Here is a 22,728-nt window from a genome sequence, read left to right on the forward strand (position 1 = left end):
TCTACAAACCCTGTATATAAGCTACAGAAGTCATTGCTATGTGATTTCTCTCCTCATGTTGAGAACAGTAAATGAGGGTGGCAAGGGGAATCTATAGTGCATGATGAAGCACATGTCATGCCATGCCTAAAGAATAAGCCACATACCACAGATCATATGATGTAGTAGACACTGACTAGCAACCTCATTTAATCCTCAGCTATGTGGCACATCTGTGCCACTGTTTTCCTCTCTTTAATGCTTAATATTTTATTTCTCTGTTTAAGGAACTGATGGCCAGCTGTTTGGAGATGCTGAACACTGGCAGCTCTCTTTGACAACAGCTAGAACAAGACACATGATAAACATAGTGAGGAAGTGGAGTATAGACCCCCAACATATCCCAAAATGATTTGGGCAGTATTTTCTCATTCTGCAGCTTTGTACAATGAGCAGCTGTTTTTCTGGGCAGGAAGGGGTTAACTAGTCTCCAATTTATTTCCATGCCTCTGGATAGATATAGTTGTTCTACGTATATTCTGCATATGACTGTAAAGCAGTCAAGGTCTTCTAAAGCCATATTTCATACATGTATATATCTTTCTGATGTACCAATAAATATAATTGGTAGAGGTGTTTTTGTATGGGTGCTATACATTCACATTGGTGAGGGCGTTAGGTTTCTGACACGTTCATGGAGGAACATTCCTCTTTTCTTCTTGCTCCTGTCAAGCAGAATGGTGGCACATCACTGGCTGTAAAGGAGCACTGGAGGAAATGCCTGAACTCTGAAGCTTTGCAGAACTCTAGAGAAAAAAAAAGACTTGGCTGCAAGCTACAGCAATAAACCTCTTCTGACATATAAACAAGACTTTGTAACCTGAAATTAGGAAACATTAGTCCCATGTCTTGAGCCAGATTCATGCCAGAGATTGCGATGCAAAGTCTGTCAGAATGAGTTTCACAGATTCAAACACCCTCAGATTGCCATGGAAGCCACAACCAACAGCTGGTTGGGTGATACCTTGAGATAATAGATAGGAAGGCACTGATAAAAAGTATCTCTGGAGCAGCTTTCGTTGGTAGAAGTCAGCTTGAATACCTAGTGAAAATATAAGTATTCTTCCTTCTACAGAGCCTTCTGGCAGCTCACCATGCTATTACCCGAACACAAGCACAGACTGTGCTGTGGACTTTTGCCTACTGGAGCGTCTGTTTGGGTCCATGATAACATGTAAAACCATGACTTTGCAGGGAAGTTCAGTATGTGCTTTGGAAAGCTGAAGCATTGTGAAAACTCTAGGCCCCACTGTGTAAATTCTTGCTCAAGAAGAACCTTGAGTCAACCCAAAAGGTACCATTAGGCCGTCTCCCAGATAACTTACATGACAAGGGGAAATTAAAGAGTGGGGTTGGTGTTTCGCAGAAGTGTGATTTATTTACCATCTTCAAGTGGAATAAAAGTTGTAAATTGGTTTCTGCTGCCAGGTTCCCTGTACCCAACCAGCATGCGTGTTAGTGAAGAGGGGCGCTTGGTTGTCAACTTCAAGACTGAAGCCCGATTTCATGGTCTGTTTGTGATGTCCCATCCTGGTAAGCTTAATCTACACTTTAGCAGTACTATAAAAGCAAGGACACCCCTCCATATTCACTTTTCTTATTTCTGCTACTAATGTCTGATTTTTTTTTTATGTAATGTGCCCTTCAGATGGGATTTTTCCCATCTGAAAATGGAAAGTAAGGGATGACTGTATTCTGATTGTCTAACTTAATGAAATATACACGAATCTGATGGAAAGAAGATCGTTCCGCTTGATGAAAAGCCTGGCTTATGAAAGATAAAGATCTAGGCCATTGTGTTCACTATGGATTTATAAGTGTATGTCTTTAATCCAAAAGCTATTATTAATTATTCACTTATGTTGCCCTAGGAATGTAGATAGCATTAAAATTTATTTGCTAACTTGAAACCTTTCTAAGTTTTTTAGACCTTTTTCAGAGAGTAAGAAAAAGTCTTGTATGAGCATTGTATCACTCTGTTAATAAAACATTCTCACTGTCATTCAGTTAGTCGTTGCTGAGGACCTGATCCTGCAATTTAATGTTTAAACCCCACTACCTTTATTCAGAATACAGACATAAATCTGAGCATGAATGCCAGCTACAGAAAAGATTATCTAACTAAATTAAATCTGCTGAGCAATAATGAGAACTTAACAATAATAAGAAGGGACAAATTAATTTTAAGAAATCTCTTTTAGTTTAAGTCAGTTTTATTAACCTATGAAACTCCTTCATGGTGCTTCTACTTCTTCTCAGCTGTCTTCTGACATATTAGGTTTTGTCTTTCAGGCAGAGCTGAAAGAGTTACGTTGCTTAGAGAAATTATTTTTTGTTCCCTGAGCTGACATTCCAAGTTTTAAACAGGAGGGATTATAGATCTTTGCCATTCCTTTCTCACTGTTTTGCCTGTCTGTTAAATTTAATCTTCATACGCTTCTGGTTGTGTAGCCCAAAAGCAACTGTTAATAGACACTTGAACAAGAATCAAGGGGGCCCAGCTGTGTTGACTGTAATTGATTTTGTTAGTTTCAGTTAACAGAACCCAGTGTCCTGTAAAGGTATTAACGTCAACCATGGCATTATGGTTTGTGAATTACTGGGAATGTTTTTCAGGCTCTGAGAGTTTGCAGTGAAACACTAAAGGTGACAAATCTGTCTCTTGACATGTTTCTAGCTTCATCTGTAACATCCATGGTTATGTCTGCTGATCACCCAGGCCTGACATTTAGCCTCAGCCTCATCCGAAGTGAGCCAACATACAACCAGCCAGTACAGCAGTGGAGCTTTGTTTCAGATTTTGCGGTAAAACCTCAGCCTTCACTCTGTTTTCTGTTGCCCCAGCTTGTTAGGATGTTGGTGGAACACCTATTTCTCTCTCTCACTTCAGGTTCGAGACTATTCTGGAACATACACTGTGAAGCTGATAGCTTGTACCACTACTCCACATCAGGAATACAGCCTACCAGTGATATGCAACCCTAGAGACCCTATCACATTTGATCTGGATATCCGATTCCAGCAGGTACCACCCCAGTGATTCCTTTGTCATGTTTTCTTTTTAGTTAGATCCCCAAATTGTCTTTGTGGCCTTGTAATAATAGTGCTAGAAATTGAATTTACTTGCTTATAAACAAACTGATTCCTAAATTGGTGGGACAGCACATACTCCTCCCCTGTAATGTAACCAGTTCTACCCAACTGGGAAAGGCTAATGTATTAGCCCATAGGAAGCTCACCGACATTGGTCTGGGGGACAGCGACTGTGATATGAACTAAACTGTGGGAATTCTTTACTTATCTCTTGGCTTTGGTATGATATAGATTTATCAGATAATTAGGAAAATATAAAACTATTATCAGAAGGTTTTCATCTGTTACAAAGATCAGAGCTAGATCTCTGGTATTAAAAGTTGAATCTCCAGAGGAGGATTCATTCAGTCCTAAGGTAAGCCTTCTTCACTGACTACAGAGGAAGTATAGGTGGCCAGCACTGGTCTCAGAAGTGACACAAATCCCACCCGTAGCAATATGGATCACATGGCAACATGGGAACCAGCAAACAACATACCTTTCATGAAGCCCAGCTGTAAAGTTCTGTAGCTAAGAATGAAATATGGAGAAATGGATTATGCTGTAGAAATCATTGACTGAAAAAAAAAATCTGGGGGTTAATGTTAGTTAACAGAACATAAATTGTCACTTTACAGTATTATCAATAGGGTTAGAGTGATCTTGGGATGTGTAAGGAGTAAGTTATTTTTGGGTTTTGGAGCCAATACAACTAACACTGGAACAGCATGGCTGTGGTTTCATGCTCATTAATAGTATAGATGTATGATATTAAATCATCTTACAGTGCAAATCCTATCCAGATCTGTCAGCAATACACAATCACTTTTCTGTTGAATTAGCCAGAGTACACAACGGAATGTATGCAGTCTTCATGCTTTGGTTTGGCATTATGCCGGCTATGGGTGAACAGATGATTCCTGACGTGGCATTAAGTCCTAGTGAAGCAGAGAGATGATACATGGTCTGACATGAAACCTGCCTTCTCACAGCTAACCAGCAAAACAGTTTGAAAAAATTTACATGGAGGTGAGGGGATTTAAACCAGTTCAGCGCTTCAGCTTTTCTTTGGCATTTCTAATCTGCTTCTAGGAACTCTGAAGTAGTTCACAGCAATGCTAAACCACAGCTTGTGTTTGGTCCTAGAATAAACAAGATGATGACAAAGAAAATTCAGAAAAACTGCAAAAATCATTGCAAAATGGGTGAGGTAGGAGAGACCTAACTCTTACCTGGAACTGACTAAGAATCTGTGGGACTGTTTAGGCTGTTCAATAGCCTGAACCCCAGACATTTAGAAGAAAGGATTCTAAGAGAATGGAAATAATATTTTTTTAACCATTCTTTCTGTGAAAAGGCTGTGGGGGTACGGCTCCTCTTTCTAAAGAATTGCAATGGGTTTATAAAAGTATTTCAGCTATTCATTCTTCTTGCCAAATCCTGTTGCTTTGATAGTCTGGGGACTCTATTCTGAAAAAGAGATTTGAAGAATAAATGTGTCAGATGTAGAACTTGCAGAAGTATTTTCTGTTGGTATTGTTATATCTTATTCCATCAGCCCCTTGTTCATGAGCCAGCAATAATGTTTTCTTTACTGTTTTCCTTCCTTCCTTTCCACACACATATACATATGTATTCATAAATACACATATGTATGTTAGCATTTTTTCATTTGTTTATCAGCCTCTTGCTCTTTTTTTCTATTTTTTTGGAATGTGTGTATCTTCTGTATTGTTTCCCCAGGTACACTACATCATGTTGAACTTGCTCTCCCCAATTCTGTTCACTATATTCTTTCCCTTTTGTTATGCCATGTCCCTGTGTAGTTTGCCTTCCAGCTTGCTTTATGGCCCAATGAGAACCTGCTGATGGTGGTATTGATTTATTTTGTTCTTGTAATGTAATCAAGGAAGAACTATAGATAACTGTGTCAAATGTTAAAGATAAATAATAGCATAAAAAGGTGTGCAAAGGGTTTGGTGCATTTTCACATGCATGGTCTGATATCCTGCAGCACATCAGAAGAACTGATACTTGCAAATAAATTGTTATCAATTTGTACTTTCAAATAATTGGCAGAGGATCAGAAGCAGAGGTGGGACTTGGATGTAAGAATGAAAATGGGGTAAAGAAAACTGGCTGTGATGAGTCACAGCAGGCAAGTTACTGAGGGAAATATTTTCCTGATGTTACCCCCACACATAAGTTACCTTAGGCACCTCCTTGGCTGGGATTTGGAAAAATGTGGTGGGAATAAACAAACCTAGAATCCTATTAAATATCACAGAGGCAGGTAACCTGAAGGTTGTATGCATGTAAAATTTATAGCGATCTATGTCTAGTACAAAGAAATATTTTTTGTTAAAGTATAATATTTCATGTAGATGTGGGGAGCTGCAAAATAAATGTACATTAAGAGAAGATCATGCTATGTTTTAAAAGTCATTAAAGAATCCTTGTTGAAGAGCTTTATGCTGTTGTGTTTTAGGTCAGTGACCCAGTGGCTGCCGAATTCAGTTTGAACACCCAGATGTTCCTTCTCTCCAAAAAGACACTGTGGCTATCTGATGGCTCAATGGGTTTTGGGCAAGAAAGTGATGTTGCTTTCTCAGAAGGTATAATTATGCACAGATCATATACATTTCATATGTGTTCCACGCTTTCAGGATCGTGCTTCAGTAAAAACAAGACAGGAGTAAGGATTTGGGCTTGCTGCTTGTATTCTTTTCCATTTGCCTTTCTGTCGTGGTTTAAACCCAGTCAGGTAATTCGTTCGCTCACTTCCCCCCCCTTTCTTGCCCTCCCCCTGCTCCTGGAGGGACAGAGAGGAGAATCGAAAAGAATGCAACTCCCACGGGTTGAGATAAGAACAGTTTAGTAACTAAGGTATAACACAAATCACTACTGCTACCACCAGTGATAATAATGATAAAGGAAATAACAAGGGAAGAGAATACAACACCTCAGCACCAGCCGACCGACCACTTGCCCCCCTCAGCCCGACCAAGCTCTGACCCATACCTCCTCCAACCCTGCAGTCCCCCAGTCCTTCCAGCTAACTCCCAGTTACATCCTGGGCATGACGTGCTGTGGTATGGAATATCTTTGGTCAGTTTGGGTCAGGTGTCCTGTCTCTGCTTCCTCCTGGCTCCCCCTCCTCCCTGGCAGAGCATAAGGCTCACAAAGTCCTTGGCCAAACCAAAACATCGCTATCAGCTCTGTTCCCAGGCCGAAAGTCAAAACACTGCACTGCACCAGCTACCAAGAAGGGGAAAAATGACTGCTACTGCTGAACCCAGGACACTTTCCTTAGCAAAACTGCACTGAAACTGTAATGTCTGAGGGTTACAGTACTGGTGCCACTTCTCATAATCTGAGCACTTTGTAATCATTGTCTGATATTAAGAACACTACTAGTTGATAAGTGAATATTACACAGGTTTCTTTTTTTTCTGTGCTTGAGTGTACTGGGTATGGCTGGGATGGAGTTAACTTTCTTAATAGCAGCCACTATGGTGCTGTACTTTGCATCTGTGTCCGGAACAGTATTAATAACATGCAAGTGTTTTGGCTGCTACTGAACACAGCTTGTACAGCATCAAGGCTTTGTCCCTTCTTCCTGTCCTCCACTGAGTAGGCTGGGGGGTGGGAAGATTGATTCACCTGACACATTTGTAAGTGGATCTACGTCAATCCTTTGCTTTCCTCCTGTGCCTCTTTTGCCTGTTTATTACTGTGCCAACACCTTGAATACATTAGTGTCTTTTGTGATGTATTTGCACAGACTCTTTGCACAGCAGGTACCTGGTCTCTCCTTCTCAAAGTGCACAGTTGCTCCAAATTGTTGTAAAAGCAATGTGATGTTTCCCCTTTCCTACTCCACATTTTCAACCTTCCTAACCACTTTCTGTCATATGTATCTGACTGCTGCACACAATATACTTTTCTTGCCTGCATAACAGTGGCCCAGGTTATTTGTACAGGTCTGGCAAGCATGCCTTAACTTAAACATTATTAGACAGCTGAAATACAGTTGCATAGTAAGGAACCAAGTCTCAGATAATGTCTGTGTGACTTTTTGTAATGTTAATTTCACTTCTACAGTATGCCAGTCTGACCAAGTATAAGTAAAACCTTATGCAGACTGAACAGGATTCTACCTACGTCAAAAATGGCATCTCTTTAAGAAGTGCCAGAACTGTCAGGAGGCCAAAACCTACACCCTAGTTTGGTGCAGAGGAGTTTCTTTAAGTCACTTTTTGAGTGAAGAACACAGTGTAGCCCAGAATTAAAACAGACCCTGAACTGGCTGAGGTTATAGCAAGAGCAGGTGACCTCCTACTGCTATTTTATGGCTCAGAGTACATGGAAGAGCATGCTCTCTGATCATGACCTTTGAAAGCACCCTACAGAAGAAGCTGGGTAGCAAGATGTCTTTGGATAAAGTCACATTACACTGCACTAAATTTTTTGACTTGGCTTATTAGCTTAGCCTCAGTACTGAGCCAAATGTTCCAGCATAATAGAATGTAAACTGTGTGCACTGTTCACAGGTGATATCATATATGGCCGGGTGATGGTGGATCCAGTGCAGAATTTGGGTGATTCCTTCTACTGTAGCATCGAGAAGGTTTTCCTATGCACAGGAGCTGATGGATATGTACCCAAATATAATCCATCCAACACTGAATATGGGTGCCTTGCTGATTCTCCATCCCTTCTGTACAGGTTTAAGATTGTGGTAAGTGTTCTAATTCTGGGAGGATGCACGTTTTTTTTTTTCCTAACTTATTTTTTATCCAAAACCAACTGTTCTTTAAAATGTTCTCCAGGGCACCATATTTTTGGCTTAAACTCCAGGATAACATGATCTGGTGGTGTATCTTGCCTTTCTCCCTCCTGGTTCTATTCTTTATCTTTCTGGGGACTCCTATCATTTAGAGTTTGACCTAAGTTAGAATCCCAAGATAGTTTTTTTCCCCACATTGTCTATACCTGTTGACCATAGAGGGAGTCTTAGGAGACATGCAAGTTAAGGGCTGGAATTTTTATCTTTAGCCATTAAAAATTTAATGTATAATTTAAAGTTAGTCATCCAATTTGCCTCTGTAATCAATAGGGAAAGAGAGATACCTCTAATGATGGCTTAGAATATCTGAGATTATTTCCCTTCTGAAAATAGAGTAAACCTAAATGACTACAGATCTGTTGCCCTACTTTTAGAAATTTAACTTGAAGTAAGATGATTGCCTAATTGTCTAAACTAATTTATATGAGTATCTGTTAATAGAAATGAAAGTTAGCTTCTTTAAACCGGGAAACAGACTTACTAATTTTTTTTTTCAGACTACATGCATATATCTTTTTTATTTTACAAATGTCGCTATGATTATTCTATAGTGTATCCCCTTGGATTTCAACAAAAAAAGCATTCAGGCAAAAGATTAAATAGAAGTTAGTACAAGTCAGGTGTGACAGCAGCTTCTCATGTCTTTTCTCTTGGTATTACAATGGATTGCATAAAACAATTTATACATTGTGTATAAATATTAGAACTGGAAAAGAAGAAATAAACTAGAATAAATAAATCCGTATTTTGCTAACTTTATTTTTTCCTCCATGGCTATGTAGGACAAAGCTCAGCCGGAGACACAAGCCACAAGCTTTGGAAATGTGCTTTTTAATGCAAAACTTGCAATAGATGATCCTGAAGCAATTCCACTAGTTAAACAGCCAGGCTCTGATGGATTTAAAGTAGACTCAACTCCTCTATTTCAGGTATGATTTCTGTAGCTTATTAGCAAGAGCACTGTACCAAGAAAGAAACACTTGCACAAGAACTGTTGTCAACAGTAAGTCATATTGAAGCCAATAGATTTATTCTGATTCCAATGACAGTCAAACAGGATTATAAATGCTTAAAAATTTCTAGATATAAAATCTGGAGCACTTACTAAGAGATTTCTGTGGGAATACTATGTTTTTCCCTTGCTTAACTCCACATTCTAACCAGAAATTATACAACTTATTCTTATGTATTTCTTCTAAGAACTTGAAAAATTTATTGTTACACAGCACTGTTTTATTGCTTCCAATCTCACGTGTCAAAGATAAAAAGGAAAAGAATCATAGGCATTTATAAATAATTGAATAAAAATGTAGCTATTACTCAGCATTTTCTATGTAATCTCTTCCTTGCAAATTTGCCCATCGTGAAACATCTAAGCGCTGGAAATCCTAGAAACTGACAACTAAAGAGTAAAACTCTTTAATTAGATATAATCCTTCAGCTGTGTGCATTCATCTGTTTGATCAGTGTAAGCCAGTCAGGAATTACTTCTTCATTATTTGTCTCTTAGGTATTTGCAAAGGTACATGCAAAACTCAAGCGTATGAATTAGTGTAAAAAATACTGAGACCTTATTTAGGCTAAATTAGATTTCAGGAGGCTTTAATGCTACTCCTGGCCACTTCAGAATTAAAGGTCCTGTTGCAAGCAATGAAATATTTAAGAGAACAATCTACTTAACAGTAGAAGAAGAGTTTTATAACCTGTCCCCATGAAAATTAAATCTCTTTTTTGTTATCTGAAGATTCCATTTCCAAATCCAGTAGTTTTTGGCCTTCATTCTGTCAAAAGAATGTAAATTTGAAGAAGCAACCATATATCCTGAAAAAGACTTGGAGAAAACAAGAGTAAAATAGAAAATGTGTTATTCATCACAATTATAGAACTTGGCTGCAGCCACTGAAATTATCAGACAATTGCTTTAAGACTGTATTCAAACAATCCTACTGGACCTTGTGGAAGCCAAATTTATTATGTATCCTGAAAAGATAAGACAAATTCGAGAAAGAAAACATCATCTAATGCAGATCGCATGCAATCACAGAAAGGATGAGGTTGTCAAGGGCCTCTGGAGATTCTCTGTTCTAACCTTCTGCTTAGAGCCAGTTGCCCAGGTCTGTGACCAGTTGGATTTTTAATAACTCCAAGGGTGAAGATTTCACAGTTTCCCTGTTGCAACGTTCGATCACCCTGACAGTTTAAAATTCTTTCTTATGTTTAAATGGAACTAGACACAGCCAGGGCCTACCTAGTCAGCTAGCAATTAGGCCTGGGATGTTCTCTTTTGTGAACTGTCTACAGTTGAGGTTCTTTTGATGGCCATTGGTACTAACAGTACCAAAAAGATACCAAGGCTACACCTCTTCATCTGCACCTGATAGCCATAGAGTCTGGCCATGGAGAGGAATGGAAACTACCCCCTTTAAAAATTTTGGCAGAAAACGTGACTTCTCTGGTGTACGTTGGCACATAGTGCAGGGCTTGTATGTGTGTGACTTTGAAAGTACTTGTCCAGGCAATCAGTTCAGAACAGTGGTTGATTTCCTCTGTATATAGTGCTGTCTGATCGTGTATGCATGTATTAAATACAAAACATTTTGTCTTTCTAGGTGTCTTTGGGTAGGGAGTGGTATGTCCATACAATCTACACTGTACGTTCAAAAGAGAATGCTAACCGCGGAATTGGCAAAAGGAGCGTGGAGCATCAGTACCACTCGCTCTTGAGCCGTGGAACTTCAGGAATATCCACACATAGACGTCAGAAGAGGGGAGTTCAGCAGGATCGAGATCTTGCAAAGGACATTGGAGTAGAAAACAACCGAGGAACAAACATACAGCACATAGCACTAGATCGCGCCAGCAAGAAACAGGTCCCTCAAAGGGAGGTTGCAGTCAATGGTGTTCTCCCCAGAGAACTGAATAACCAAAGTGCAGGGGTCAGTGTAGTCACAATCATTGGTGGAGTTGCTGCCATTTTCCTTGCCATCTGCTTAATTGCAATCATTGTTTTGCTGCTAAAATGGAAACAAAATTCTGAGAAGAAGGAAGCCAGAAAGGAGCCAGGCAGCAATGAACCAATGATGCTTCCGTACAATTACGCCAGCGACAGCTCAGAGGTTTGACTCCAAAATGGCAGGATTCAAGCCAAGTCTCCAGAGTGCCTCAAAAAGTACTTGAACTGCACTTTGCTAGCAGCAGATTGTGGTAACTCATGAGGAATGAAGAGTTCATATGCTTCTAGGTGTACCTGAAATTTTTTATCCTGAACTCTTGCTGCCATCATCAGCAATAGAAGAATCTATACCAAACCTCCCACTATGCAAAAAGGGTCATCCTGACCTCCCTATATCCTGCACTAATCTAAAGTAGCATTTCAAGGAGCTGCATTGTAAGGGAGAGATTTTTTGTTTTGTTTTTGTGTTTTCTGACATTTCAGAACAGTAGATGAATCTGTCTAAAGGTGCTATATATCCTGTCTGCAATAAGAGAGGAAATCTGTTTCTTCGGAAACACAAAATACTTGAGAGGAGGAATCCTTATACTCTTCAGTTAAATTTTGTATTGTTTTTTACAAGGAACACAATATCTACAATGAAAGGTGATGAAATGCCTCAGGCATGAATCCTCCCTCCTGTAAGTATTTGACTTCACTTAAGCTATACCAGTGATTTCTTTTTACTTTTTTTTTTACTTATATATAACTGAACCTTTTCAAAAGACAGTTAAATTAGACAGCATAACATTACAAGCAGTTGCATGTCGCAGGATGCAACGCATATTCTTTTCTGCAAATTCATATTCAGCTATTTAATCAAGATTTTTTTTCCCCCGTATTTATGTTTATATAAAGCCAAAGAATGCAACAGATCCAGAAAGAAAATGGTTTTTCACAGAAACTTGAAACATGTCCTTTTAAGTTTCTAATGGATCATGGAGGTATGGTAAGGCAAATTATATTTTTTAGTGCATATCCACTGCTGGGAAATGCAAGCATTAGTATTTCAGTACCTAGAGAAGGTGATAGAGTTGGATTCAAAATGCAGAGGACAAGGTTCTGCCCGAACTGAGCCTAGGAGTCATTATACTGAATCCAGCGTGTCGTTGCCAGTTGCCATATTAAATGGCAACAAAGCAAAGAAAAAAAAAAGCCACATTTGATTGAATCAAGTAATATTTATTACTGTATAATCATAGCACATCTTGACAAATGTCCTGGGTCATTGTTGGGCATTTTTTAACAAGTGACTACTTTTGCAAGAGTAATTCTAATTTTCTCTCAGAGCTGTTGATGTAGGTAACATGACAGCATGATGATCCACAGAAGTTTGGATCAGAAGTGTCCCATGTCATTTCTTAGCCAGACAGGACCTATTCTGTCCCAGAGATAGTCTTCCAAATATTTGGCTATGAAAGCTATTTAACCCTTAGGACAGATTTTACCATTTGTCACAATAGTGTTATATATGAATAAGCCCTTTCAAATCAGAGAACCATAGAATGGGTTGGGTTCGAAGTGATCTTAAAGATCATGTAGTTCCAACCCCTTTGCCACAGGCAGGGACACCTCCCACTAGACCAGGTTGCTCAAAGCCCTGTCCAACCCGGCCTTGAACACTTCCAGGATATGACATCCACAAATTCTCTGGCAAACTGTTCCAGTGTCTCACCACCCTCACAGTAAAGAGCTTCATAATATCTAATCTAAGTCTACCCTCTTCCAGTTTAAAGCCATTCCCCCCTTGTCCTATCACTACATGTCCTTGTAAAAGTACCCTCTGCAGATTTCTTGTAGGCCCTCTTTAGGCACTGGAAAGCCCATGTTTTTCTTATGTTGGGGAGCCCAGAGGTGAACACTCCAGGTGGGGTCTCATGAGAGCCAAGTAGGGGGGGACCTCCCTCAACCTGCTGGTCACACTCCTTTTGATGCAGCCTGGGGTATGGTTGACTTTCTGGGCTGTGGGCACACAATGACAGGTCACGTTCAGTTTCTTATCGACCAACACCCCCAGTGTCTTCTCCTCATGCATGCTCTCAATGTACTCTCAGACCACCCTGTATTTGTGCTTGGGATTGCCCTGACCCAGGTGCAGGACCTTGCACTTGTTGAACTTCATGAAGTTAGCATTGGCAGACCTCTCAAGCATGTCAAGATCCATCTGGATGGCATCCCTTCCCTCCAGCATGTCAATCACACTGCACAACTTGGTGTCATCAGCAAACTTGCTGAGGGTGCTCAATCCCACTGTCCATGTCACTGCAAAGATGTTACAGTGCCCAAGTCAATGGAGTTGTCAAAGGAGTTAGTTAAACTATAGAAATGATGTAAAATCTGAATCATGCTGTTGAGACTGTTGCTAAAATACCTGTTGCCTTTCACCACTTTGTGGTGGTTGGTGCAGGCAGCCCCCAGACTATCTTCAGCTGCAATACACTTGGTCTTTGGTATTCTGGGGATCGTGCTGCAGAGATCTGAGCTAGCTGAGCAGGATCCAACTTAAAAGCAGCTTGCCTGCAAGCACACAATGCTGCCTCTGAACTAAACAATCCATCCAAAAGGTTTTCTGTACTGTCTGTGGTGCTCTCTCAGCACGGATAGACCTAGCAATTCTGCACAGTCGTCTTCTGAGCCATAAAGACTCAGAAACATTGAGGTCTACTAGCCTAGGAATATCTGTGCTAAGATTCATGGTACACTGTGAATATGTCCACAGAGGGATTCATGCTGATACCTTTTTTTGCTCATTTATATTGTTATGACTTCATTCATTTAACAAGATTTCATCAGGTTTTCACCAAATAAATCTGGTCAGGATCTGTCTTACCTTTTCTAAGTTTTCTGAAGGCTGTGATTCAGACTGCTTAATTGAAGGATGTTTGCAGCAACCTAAGGGTCAAACTCCATTACTAAAACCATGCAGTCATCTTTTATTTTAATTAATCTGAGTTCTAGCCCGAAACAATTATCCTCAAGATGTGTCCCATGCATTAAACCCTTTCCCCAGTCACCTGACCTTAATTTACTCCTTTAATGAAGTTCCTTGTGTTGTGATCTATGTGTTATGTGTGCAAGACTGATCAAAGATTTAGCCCACAGATGCATTTTCTATTTAAAGTTCACCACTAAGTTGTGAGTGTAACCTAAGGTCAAATTTGCCTTTGTGCCTATATGTGAAATCACTATGACAATGAGAAATGCAGAATTCATCTCCTAGGACATGCATGTTGAGGTAACAGCAGTCAATGATTCTACAGAAAATGGGACACATGTAAATAATAGAACATTTAAATATTTATAAAATGCCTGTTTTGTATAAGCAAAGATCTTTTTAAAAATATATGTTTATCAGTAGAGCTATTTTTCTGCTTTTGAATTTTAACAGACAAGTATCACTAAAGTTGCTTGCAGGCAAAATCTTTTTTTAATTATTATTTCTTTTAATAAAAATCACATCAAAAACCATGTGTTCTACAAGCCAAATATTTAGCTTGGCAAACAACTTGATCACTGTTCTGTATAGCATTCAAGGACAACTCTGTAAAATGTTTAGGCTGATGGGGATTATCAGACTAAAGTTTTTCTAACAGTATATAAAATAATAGAGCAAACTGGTAATAACAAAGAAAAACACAAAGAAAACACTGAAAAGCTGAACAAGCATGAGTAAGATTCGAGTCAGATATCGAAGTCCTTTGCCTGGGAAAAAATCCCAGTGTTTTCAGTGAGGCCTGCCAGATTTGTCCCATTCTTAAGGAAATGGATTTCTTACAATTCAGTGAACTACAAATACATCTATACCAGCATGCCTTTTTTATTATGGCTTCAAGATTTTAGATTTCAGGAAGATGTTTTTGAGGATTATTGACATTTTCCCTTCTACCTAAAAAGTGGCCTTGTGTATACTAACCTGAATAAGTGCCTCATTCCCAGTTATGTGCACAAATATGTTAATATTTATCTATCCATGCAATAAACTGAGTATATTTTATATATATATATTTAATCTATTTCCAGATTATGTATTCAATCCTCTTATCCCTGGAGATGCTTATTCTGCTAGCAGTAATACCGTTTGTTAAGCCATTTATACAATAACTACTGTATTTAAATTTGTCAAAAATCTTTCCATACATATTTATTTGGAACATTCTTTTACTTATGTCTATGGCTGTGATATTTGGCATTTGTATCAGGAAAAAATAAAACTACATTTGTTTTGGTTACTGCTGTAAGATTTGTGTGTGAAAATCACACTGTGGAAGGGGGTCAGTAATGCAGGGTTAACAAAAACTAATTTGTCTCAGTGATGGAAGAACATAAACTTACTACTATGGTTGTAATAAACCTCTCTGCTTTGCTCCTGAACTGGTTGTTTTCTGGTCATCAGGTGTTCAGGACAGGGGCTGGCTGTTTTTTAATCATTGTTGTTGCACTCATGGCTCAGAGAGGGATTTTTCTTTCAATTCCAGAACATCAGAAATCTCCTGACGTCTGCAAGTGCTTTGTAGGGTGGATTGCCACATTCCCATGTGCTGGCAGGGTTTCTTGCACCAGACTCACTGACAAGTGAAGGTGAGCCTGCAGGAAACAGTTCTCTTGTTCCTGCAGTGCTGATGTTGCTGTCAATTTTTATTTCTCAGAGTACATTAGATTTTTTTTCATGGCAAATGGTACATAATGGTGAGAGAGCATTGCTGCTCAGGAGAGCCCAACAGCCTGTTCAGGAGGGCCCAATAGGCTGTTCAGGAGGGATAGGAAGGCCAGGAGAGGTGGAGGAGTTGCACTCTGTGCAAGGGAGGAGTTGGACTTCACAGGCCTTACTCTCAGGGGTGATGGATTGGAGAAGCTGATGGTGAGGATCTGGGGAATGGAAAATAAAGCAAATGTCCTTGTGGGTGTCTGCTAGCAATCACTACTTAGCAGGGTCTCCTGGGCATGAGCTTTTGAGGACTTAGGGGACTGTGAGAGCTGCTCACTTTTAAAGAACCACCTTTTGAAAGCACAGGAGCAGGAATCCCATCGTGTCAATAGGAGTCAAGCAGGTGTGGGAGAAGAGCAGCCTGGAAATCCTCCTGGAACTGGTCAGGAAAAGAAATTGTATCCCAGAAATGGTATGCTCCCTAGAAGCAAGGTCGAGCTTCCCAGGAAGACTACTGAGCTGGGTCTCACACATGGAGGGAGACATCACGAAAGGCCAAAGCTCAACTAGAGATGAAACTGGTCAGTGTTCCGTCAGACAACAACAAAAGGCTTTTTAAAGGATGCTACTAACAAGCAGAGGCCTAAGGGAAGTCTCAGACTGATACTTTATGAAGATGGCCACTGAAAACTGGGGATGAAGAAAAGACAGAGGCATTTAATACTTTTGCTTTGCCTCACTGCATGGTAGACATGGGGCTCCCTGCTCCTGAGTCAGAAGACCACGGCTATGGGAGCCGTGACTTGGTGGACACTGCAGTGTATGGGAGCAGTCCCTGGGGCCAGGGCTGGACATGGGCATGCTGGGGAGAGCCCCACAGTGCCCTGCCCCACCTGGGCCCCCGGGTTCCAGAGCTGATGTCACAATGGTGTTCCATTCTAACCCGGTGGTTGCCTGGCAAAAGCCCCAGTGCCTGCAGGGACGGTGCCGGGTGTAGCAGCACCAGCAGCACTGGGGGTGCTTTTCTCTTGCGGAGGAGCACTCCTGTCGAGCTTCACAAGCTCTCTATTTACGGGTCTTCTCCCAGCCCTGTGAGGATGGGCCAGTGGTTCTGCTGCTGCTGGTCCAGGTGAGTTCCCCACGGCTTGGGGACCCGCCGGCACAGCTGCACCCCAAAGCAGCCGCCTCGCTCATGCTCAATGCCATCTGCCCTGCAGGGATGACCCTGACCCTGAGCAGCAGCGCACGCGTGACCAGGCACAGCCCAAGCCGCTGCTGCGGGAGCGTGTGCGGGTGACCCAGGGCCATGGCCAGGGGAAGAAGAGGGACCACCTCCTCTTCAAGGACAGCGTGGTCATCACCAAGACCAAGTAAGACTGGCAGAGCCCAGCTGCCTTTCCTCCCGAGCCATGGCCCTGGCACCAGGGCACCAGAGCAGGGACAGCCAAGGAGCAGCCCCAGGCCCCCGGCACCCTGCTGCTGGATGCACTCATGGCTGTGCCCGTGGCAGGCGGGCTCTAGAGTGGAGCCAGCGGGCTCGGCCACCTCCAGATCACTCTCTGCTTCTCCTCTCTGCAGACGTGGCAGCACCCAGAGCCCGCTGCTCTGCCTGGCCCTGGGCGTGCTCCAGGTGCTGAGCGGCGGGAAGGGCTCAGCTGGGGATGCCGCTGAGGACGAGGAGGAAGGGAAGGCCGTCAGCTCCCTTGTCTTCCTCTGGCCCTGTGGCTCTTGCGTTGTCACCTTCTGGTGAGTCCCGGTGCAATGTCCCGCCAGTTGGGTGGGCAGCACCTCTGTCCTGCCCCATGAGGCATCGTCTGCTGGGGCACAGCAGGCACTCAGGCTGTTTCTCCTCTCTTTTGGCAGCTCCCGGGCAGTGAAGGAGCTCTGGCTCAGCGCCCTCCTTGGGTAAGCCCTGCCTGGCACTGAAGCACAGGGCAGCCTGTGCTCCCATCATGGAGGGATGTTCCACCTGTGACATACAAACAACAGTGAAACGCCTCTGCTGGGCTTGGCAGAGGTGCCCCAGAGGTTGCAGGCAGAGCTGTCCCCAAAGCTGCAGGCAGAGGAGTCCCCACTGCTGAGCAGCCACAGATGCCAGAGCTGCTTCATCCAGCTGTGTCAATCCAACTCCGGCCCAGCCTCATCCTATCCACTCCTGCTGCTCCTGCTCCACTTCCGGCTGGCACCAGCCATTCCAGGCAGCATGGAAGTGCTCCCCAGGCTGGCAGCAGAGAGAAGAGCTGGCTTGGGTCTCATGCAGCTCTTTCTGTGCCCCTTCCCTGTGCACAGGCCACCGGAAGGAGTGCTAGGAGCCCGGGTGACACAGCTGCCATCCATCAGGCTCGTGCTGAAGGAGCTGAGGGGCCACAATGCTGTGAGTGTCCTTTCTGCCTCTGCTCTGGCTGCCCCAGCCCAGCATCAGCTGCATCGCTCCTCACCTTCTGCTCTTTTCCCCTTGCCCAGGCGACGACACTGGATGCCAACAGCCTGGAGAAGCTGCTCCAGCACCAGGCTCAGGTCAGGGTCACTTGAGGTGCAATCTCTCCATCCCCACCTCTCATACACGGACAGGGGCTGATGCAGCTCACGGGGGACCCTTTGTGTTGAGGGGCTGCTTGGTGAGTGCAACCCGTTTCTTGCAGGCTTGTGCCAAGCAGCTGCCACCTCCCATCTCTTCTGGCACTGATGCTGGACGCGGCCACGTGGATGGTGACTTTGGAGAGGACAGGGGCAGGATGGCCCTTCTCTCCTGCTCTTGCAGGTGGGCATGCCTGCTGTGATGGGGCTGCCGCTGCCCTTGCCACAGGGCACGTCCATCCCCATCCCTCGGCAGCAGGAGAGAGCTGAGCCCCGGGGCCCTCCCTCCCAAACAATGCCACCTCTCCCGTGGCATCGACAGTGGGGGACAGCACTGAGAGAGTCTGGGACCACTCTCCTGGTGCTTCTCCTCCATGGCTCTTTGCTTTGATTCCCTTGGCAGCAGGCAGGTCCCACAGCAGCAGGATGAGGCTGCCCTGGCCATTTGCACGGCCAGGGACCTCAGCTGCACCAGAGGGGCTGGGGCCATCAGGGTCTGCTTCCACGGGAGCTCTCTTTGGCCGCCCCCTCGGAGACCTCTGCAGCCAGGACGGCATGCTGCCCCAGCCTGTTCAAGTAAGACAGCCTTACTTGAATGATGGTAATGGATGGAGACAAGGGGTCCCCATCCCATCCCATCCCATCCCATCCCATCCCCTCCCCTCCAATCCCACGCCATCCCATCCCATCTCTTCCTATCCCTTCCCATCCCATCCTGCTGGCTCCTCCAGAGAGGGGCTGTCCCAGGCACCTAGCTCAAGGCCTTTCTCCAACCTGGCAACTCTCCTCCTCTGTGCCCTCAGGACCTGCTGGCTCTGCTCAATGAGCACGGGCCATCCACGGAGGGGATCTTCCGGCGGGCAGCCAACGAGCGTGCCACTCGCGAGGTCCGGGAGGCCCTCGATAGTGGGGTGGAAGTCCACCTTGAAAGCCAGCCTGTGCTGCTGCTGGCTGTCCTCTTGAAGGTGAGACCTGCTGACCTGGAGCCCGGCAGCTCCCGGCTCTCTTGGTGCTGATGGGCACCTGCGGGAGCACAAGCAGACACCCAGCCGCCTGCTCATGAGCCAGAGGGCTGGGGATGCTGTGGATGCTCCTGGGGCCCAGTGGCCAAAGCCTCACGTGGAGCCCTTGGCACTGCAGGACCTCCTCCGGAAGATGCCCTCCAAGCTCCTCGATGGCCAGCTTTACGAGGAGTAGATGAGCGCCATGCAGCAGACCAGCAGGCAGGAGAGGCTGGCAGCACTGAAAGAGTAAGTGTGGCAGCAGCCTGCAGGGACCGGCACAGGCTGGGACTCACCTGCAAAGCAATGGCCTGCCTGAAAGAGCCGTGGTTTCTGCAAGCCACCTCTCGCTTCTGTGGTGTTTTGGTTTGGGGGAAAAGGGCACAAGAAAGCATTTCTCCCCATGGAGTGCTTCCCAAAGGCACTGGGGCTTGCTCCAGCAGGGGCCTCTTTGAGAAGGGCAGGGATGGAGAGAGGTGGCCATATCTCAGCAAAGGCAGTCCCTCTGCTGTAGAGCAGGCGGTGGCCTTGGGTGAGATCAGCCTGGGAGACCTGTGTTGTCAACACCGACTTCATTAACGTTGTGCTCCTGTTCCCTCAGGGTGGCCAGCAAGTTAGCAGATGCCAACGTGCTCCTGCTGCGGCAGTTGCTGTCTCTGCTCAGCAACATCTGCAGGAACATGGCTGTGAGCAAGATGACAGCTGGGAACCTGGCCATCTGCCTGGGGCCAAACCTCCTTAGCCCACCCCGTGAGCTGCCCCTGGATGTCCTGGCGCAGGAGACGGGAAAGGTACGCTGCGTTCATCGCCAGGCTACAGCCACCCCAGCCCACCCCAGCTTTGCTGTTTGAAGGGCCCTGGCTGCCTCCTCCCGTCAGCAAAGCTGTGGGGCAGCAGCCGGCAAGAGCAGCCCCATGGCCGCGCCTTCCTGCACAGAAGCATGGGTGAGGCTGGGGAAGGCTATTTGAGCCCTTATCAGCCCCCGCGGTGAAAGCAGCGCTTTGCTGTGTGCAGGTGACGCAGCTCGTGTAGTTCCTCATCGAACACCAGGAGGAACTCCTTGGGGCCGGGCTGGCCAGCGAGGGGCCGAGGAGCCACCAGCACCGCCAGCAGAGGCAGAAACAGCAGAGGTTTGTGAAGTGCACAAAAAGCATGACAACAAAAGGCTTCCTCCTCAGAAGGTGGGGCTGCTGCCGCAGGGACAAGCACGGTCAGCCACCAGCCTGCAGCTCTGCCAAAGTGCAAAGCAAGGTGGATGCAGCTCAGCCATCCCGCTTTGTGCAGTGACCCCACAGCTGGCTCAGCTGAGCTGAACAAAGCCATGCGAAGGCTGTGCCTTTCAGAGCTAAGGCAGCAATTGGTCAGGGAGGTCCTTGCCCCCTGCTAACTTGCACATTTCCATTGCAGGTGCCTCCTGTCGCTCCTGAAAGTGAGCAACGGAATAGCTTTTGTGGGGAGAAAAGGTAAGACTACCTAGCTCTGCTTGCTTCAAGGTAATCATGGCTTCAGCTAACAATACTGTTGAATGGAAAGGTTGCCAGGCTCTGCAAGAGGGAACAGAATGCAGCGAGCAGCCTCTGAAGAGGGGAGTGATGGGCCACCATGTAAGAAGAAGAGCAGGTTGCAGACCGAGCCCTTATCAGGGATGGGCAACTGAAAGCAGGGGAAGAAGAAGGAGGAGTGTGGGTACGTAGCAGACCCTGTTTTCCATCTTTCTAAGTTCTGAGTATAGGAAATATTCCTGAGGTGCACAGGATGGTCCTAGAAAGGAGGCATTCAGATGTCCTCAGTGGAACATGTATGTCAGCAGAAGCATACCACCGCAGCATTGGCAGGTTTCATTTTGCACTTGTAGAAGCTCAGTTTGTGTAAGTCTGATTTTAGTATGGCACAGTGAGGGATGCTGCTGCTTGGGGTTTGGAAAGGACCATATCAGAGCTTCCCAGGGCTCCCTGCCGAGCCCTGCTGCCTGGCAAGGCGGCGCCACACATCCCTGTCAACTTGCCATGCCTGAGCGTATCACGCAGGTTGAAAAGGGACCAAAAGCAAACTGCAGTTGCCAGTAAGGAGCCAGCCTCTCTCCTGTGCTAGGAATGACCCCTTTCACAGCACACTTCCAAAACACCCAGGAGAGCCAAGTCCCGCCTGTTCCTGCCCTCGTGATTTCATCAGCGCTTTCTGACTCTGCCCTTATAGGTGCCCATGTACTGCTTGGTCTCCCCAGATGAGCCCTGCCGCCTGGCCTTTGAGTTCCACCATGCGACCCCAGCACCACCCCGGTGGCGGTGACGACAGGGCCACGGTGTCTGGTCTGGAGGGAAGGTGCCACCAACTCACCCCGGAGCCAGAGCAGCACCGTCAGGCCCATCCCAGCCCTCACAGGAGGCCTTGCCGGCTCATTCATCAGCCCCACCAGCAAATGCCTACCCGCTGGTGCGTCTCCCCAAGTGGGGAGCTGGACCCTGGGCTCCATCTTCCTGTGTTTTTTACAGTGTTTATTTATCACTATGACTGTTACTGCGTTTGTTGCTTGTTTATAACTATGTTTGTTAGGCTATTACTATGTCTTTTAGAAACAAATGTTAGGATATTTTAGGCTGAGAAAGTTGGGGTAGGCTGAGAAAGCTGGGGCTGTTCAGCCTGGAGAAGAGAAGGCTGCATGGAGATCTCATAGCAGCCTTCCAGTATCTGAAGGGGGGCTATAGGGATGCTGGGGAGGGACTCTTCATTAGGGACTGTACTGGCAGGATAAGGGGTAACAGGTTAAAACTTAAACAGGGGAAGTTTAGATTGGATATAAGGAAGAAGTTCTTTACTGTTAGGGTGGTGAGGCACTGGAATGGGTTGCCCAGGGAGGTTGTGAATGCTCCATCCCTGGCAGTGTTCAAGGCCAGGTTGGATGAAGCCTTGGGTGACATGGTTTAGTGTGAGGTGTCCCTGCCCATGGCAGGTGGGCTGGAACTAGATGATCTTAAGGTCCTTTCCAAGCCTAACTATTCTATGATTCTATGATTCTATGGTATAGTGGTCTAGGATAGTGGTCTTTTCATGTTGTTTGAGTACACACTTAACAGTTTCATAGTTTTTAGGATAGTTAGGTTTGGAAAGGACTTCTAGCAGTTTCATGTTGGTTGACAAGACTTGTCTTAGAGTGGCTTTACAGTGCTATTAGCAACAAAGCAGAAAGAATTACAAAAGTCGTATCTCTCTGCCTTGCCGTCTGCATCCTGCTGAATGCAGAAAAAGAAAATATTCTGCAGAACAGAAGAGAAAGTGCTGAGAGAGTCTTTGGATTAAGCAAGAAATGACAGAGAGATATTTATGAATGCAGAAGAACTACTACTGCACCTTGAAAAAGATTCAAAAATACTCCAGATGAGTACTGGCCTGCGACTGGAATGCAGCTGCATTATCTTAGAGACCTGTTAAGGTCCAGAAGTAAAGAGAAAATTGTTTCTAAGAGAAAATGCAGGCAGGCAGGCAGCAGAAAGGAGCATGGAATTGAACCACTGTGTTTTCATTGACAGCTGCTCATTCTGGGCAGACAGATGTT

The 22,728-nt window shown here is 44.8% G+C and overlaps 2 protein-coding genes across 3 annotated transcripts in view; both read left to right on the plus strand.

Annotated features, from left to right (window-relative positions):
* Positions 1–14,297, plus strand: part of FREM2 (FRAS1 related extracellular matrix 2) — a 123,047-nt gene extending 108,750 nt beyond the window's left edge. Inside the window, exons 18-24 of one of the 2 annotated variants that reach the window (XM_062614986.1) lie at positions 1,468–1,572; positions 2,717–2,844; positions 2,930–3,064; positions 5,600–5,726; positions 7,665–7,852; positions 8,743–8,889; positions 10,570–14,297. In XM_062614986.1, coding sequence (XP_062470970.1) covers positions 1,468–1,572; positions 2,717–2,844; positions 2,930–3,064; positions 5,600–5,726; positions 7,665–7,852; positions 8,743–8,889; positions 10,570–11,082 — 1,343 coding nt within the window. In that variant the 3' untranslated portion in view covers positions 11,083–14,297. Of the gene's footprint in view, positions 1–1,114; positions 1,444–1,467; positions 1,573–2,716; positions 2,845–2,929; positions 3,065–5,599; positions 5,727–7,664; positions 7,853–8,742; positions 8,890–10,569 lie in introns of those variants that run through there. The other variant, XM_062614987.1, reaches the window with a different exon arrangement.
* Positions 14,298–16,349: 2,052 nt separating this feature from the next.
* LOC134161804 (uncharacterized) lies at positions 16,350–21,179 on the plus strand. The gene is made up of 10 exons (XM_062614971.1): positions 16,350–16,726; positions 16,815–16,967; positions 17,176–17,343; positions 17,461–17,502; positions 17,887–17,971; positions 18,061–18,114; positions 18,240–18,306; positions 18,578–18,750; positions 18,978–19,139; positions 19,315–21,179. Exons 1-10 carry the CDS (start codon positions 16,350–16,352, stop codon positions 19,369–19,371), a joined length of 1,338 nt encoding a protein of 445 aa, XP_062470955.1. The 3' UTR covers positions 19,372–21,179.
* The last annotated feature ends 1,549 nt before the right edge of the window (positions 21,180–22,728 follow it).

The sequence above is a fragment of the Pezoporus occidentalis genome, unplaced genomic scaffold, assembly GCF_034315485.1.
Source record: "Pezoporus occidentalis ecotype Australia unplaced genomic scaffold, CSIRO_AGI_Poc_V1 ctg18, whole genome shotgun sequence".
Taxonomy (NCBI): Eukaryota; Metazoa; Chordata; class Aves; order Psittaciformes; family Psittacidae; genus Pezoporus; species Pezoporus occidentalis.

What these genes read in the sequence shown, in the direction of transcription:
- LOC134161804 (XM_062614971.1), top strand. Translation starts at nt 16,350, where the DNA reads ATGGGGCTCCCTGCTCCTGAGTCAGAAGACCACGGCTATGGGAGCCGT. An exon ending in TGGACGCGGCCACGTGGATG is followed by an intron (nt 18,307 to 18,577) that starts GTGACTTTGGAG and finishes TTCCCTTGGCAG; the next exon opens with CAGGCAGGTCCCACAGCAGC. An exon ending in TGCTGGCTGTCCTCTTGAAG is followed by an intron (nt 19,140 to 19,314) that starts GTGAGACCTGCT and finishes TTGGCACTGCAG; the next exon opens with GACCTCCTCCGGAAGATGCC.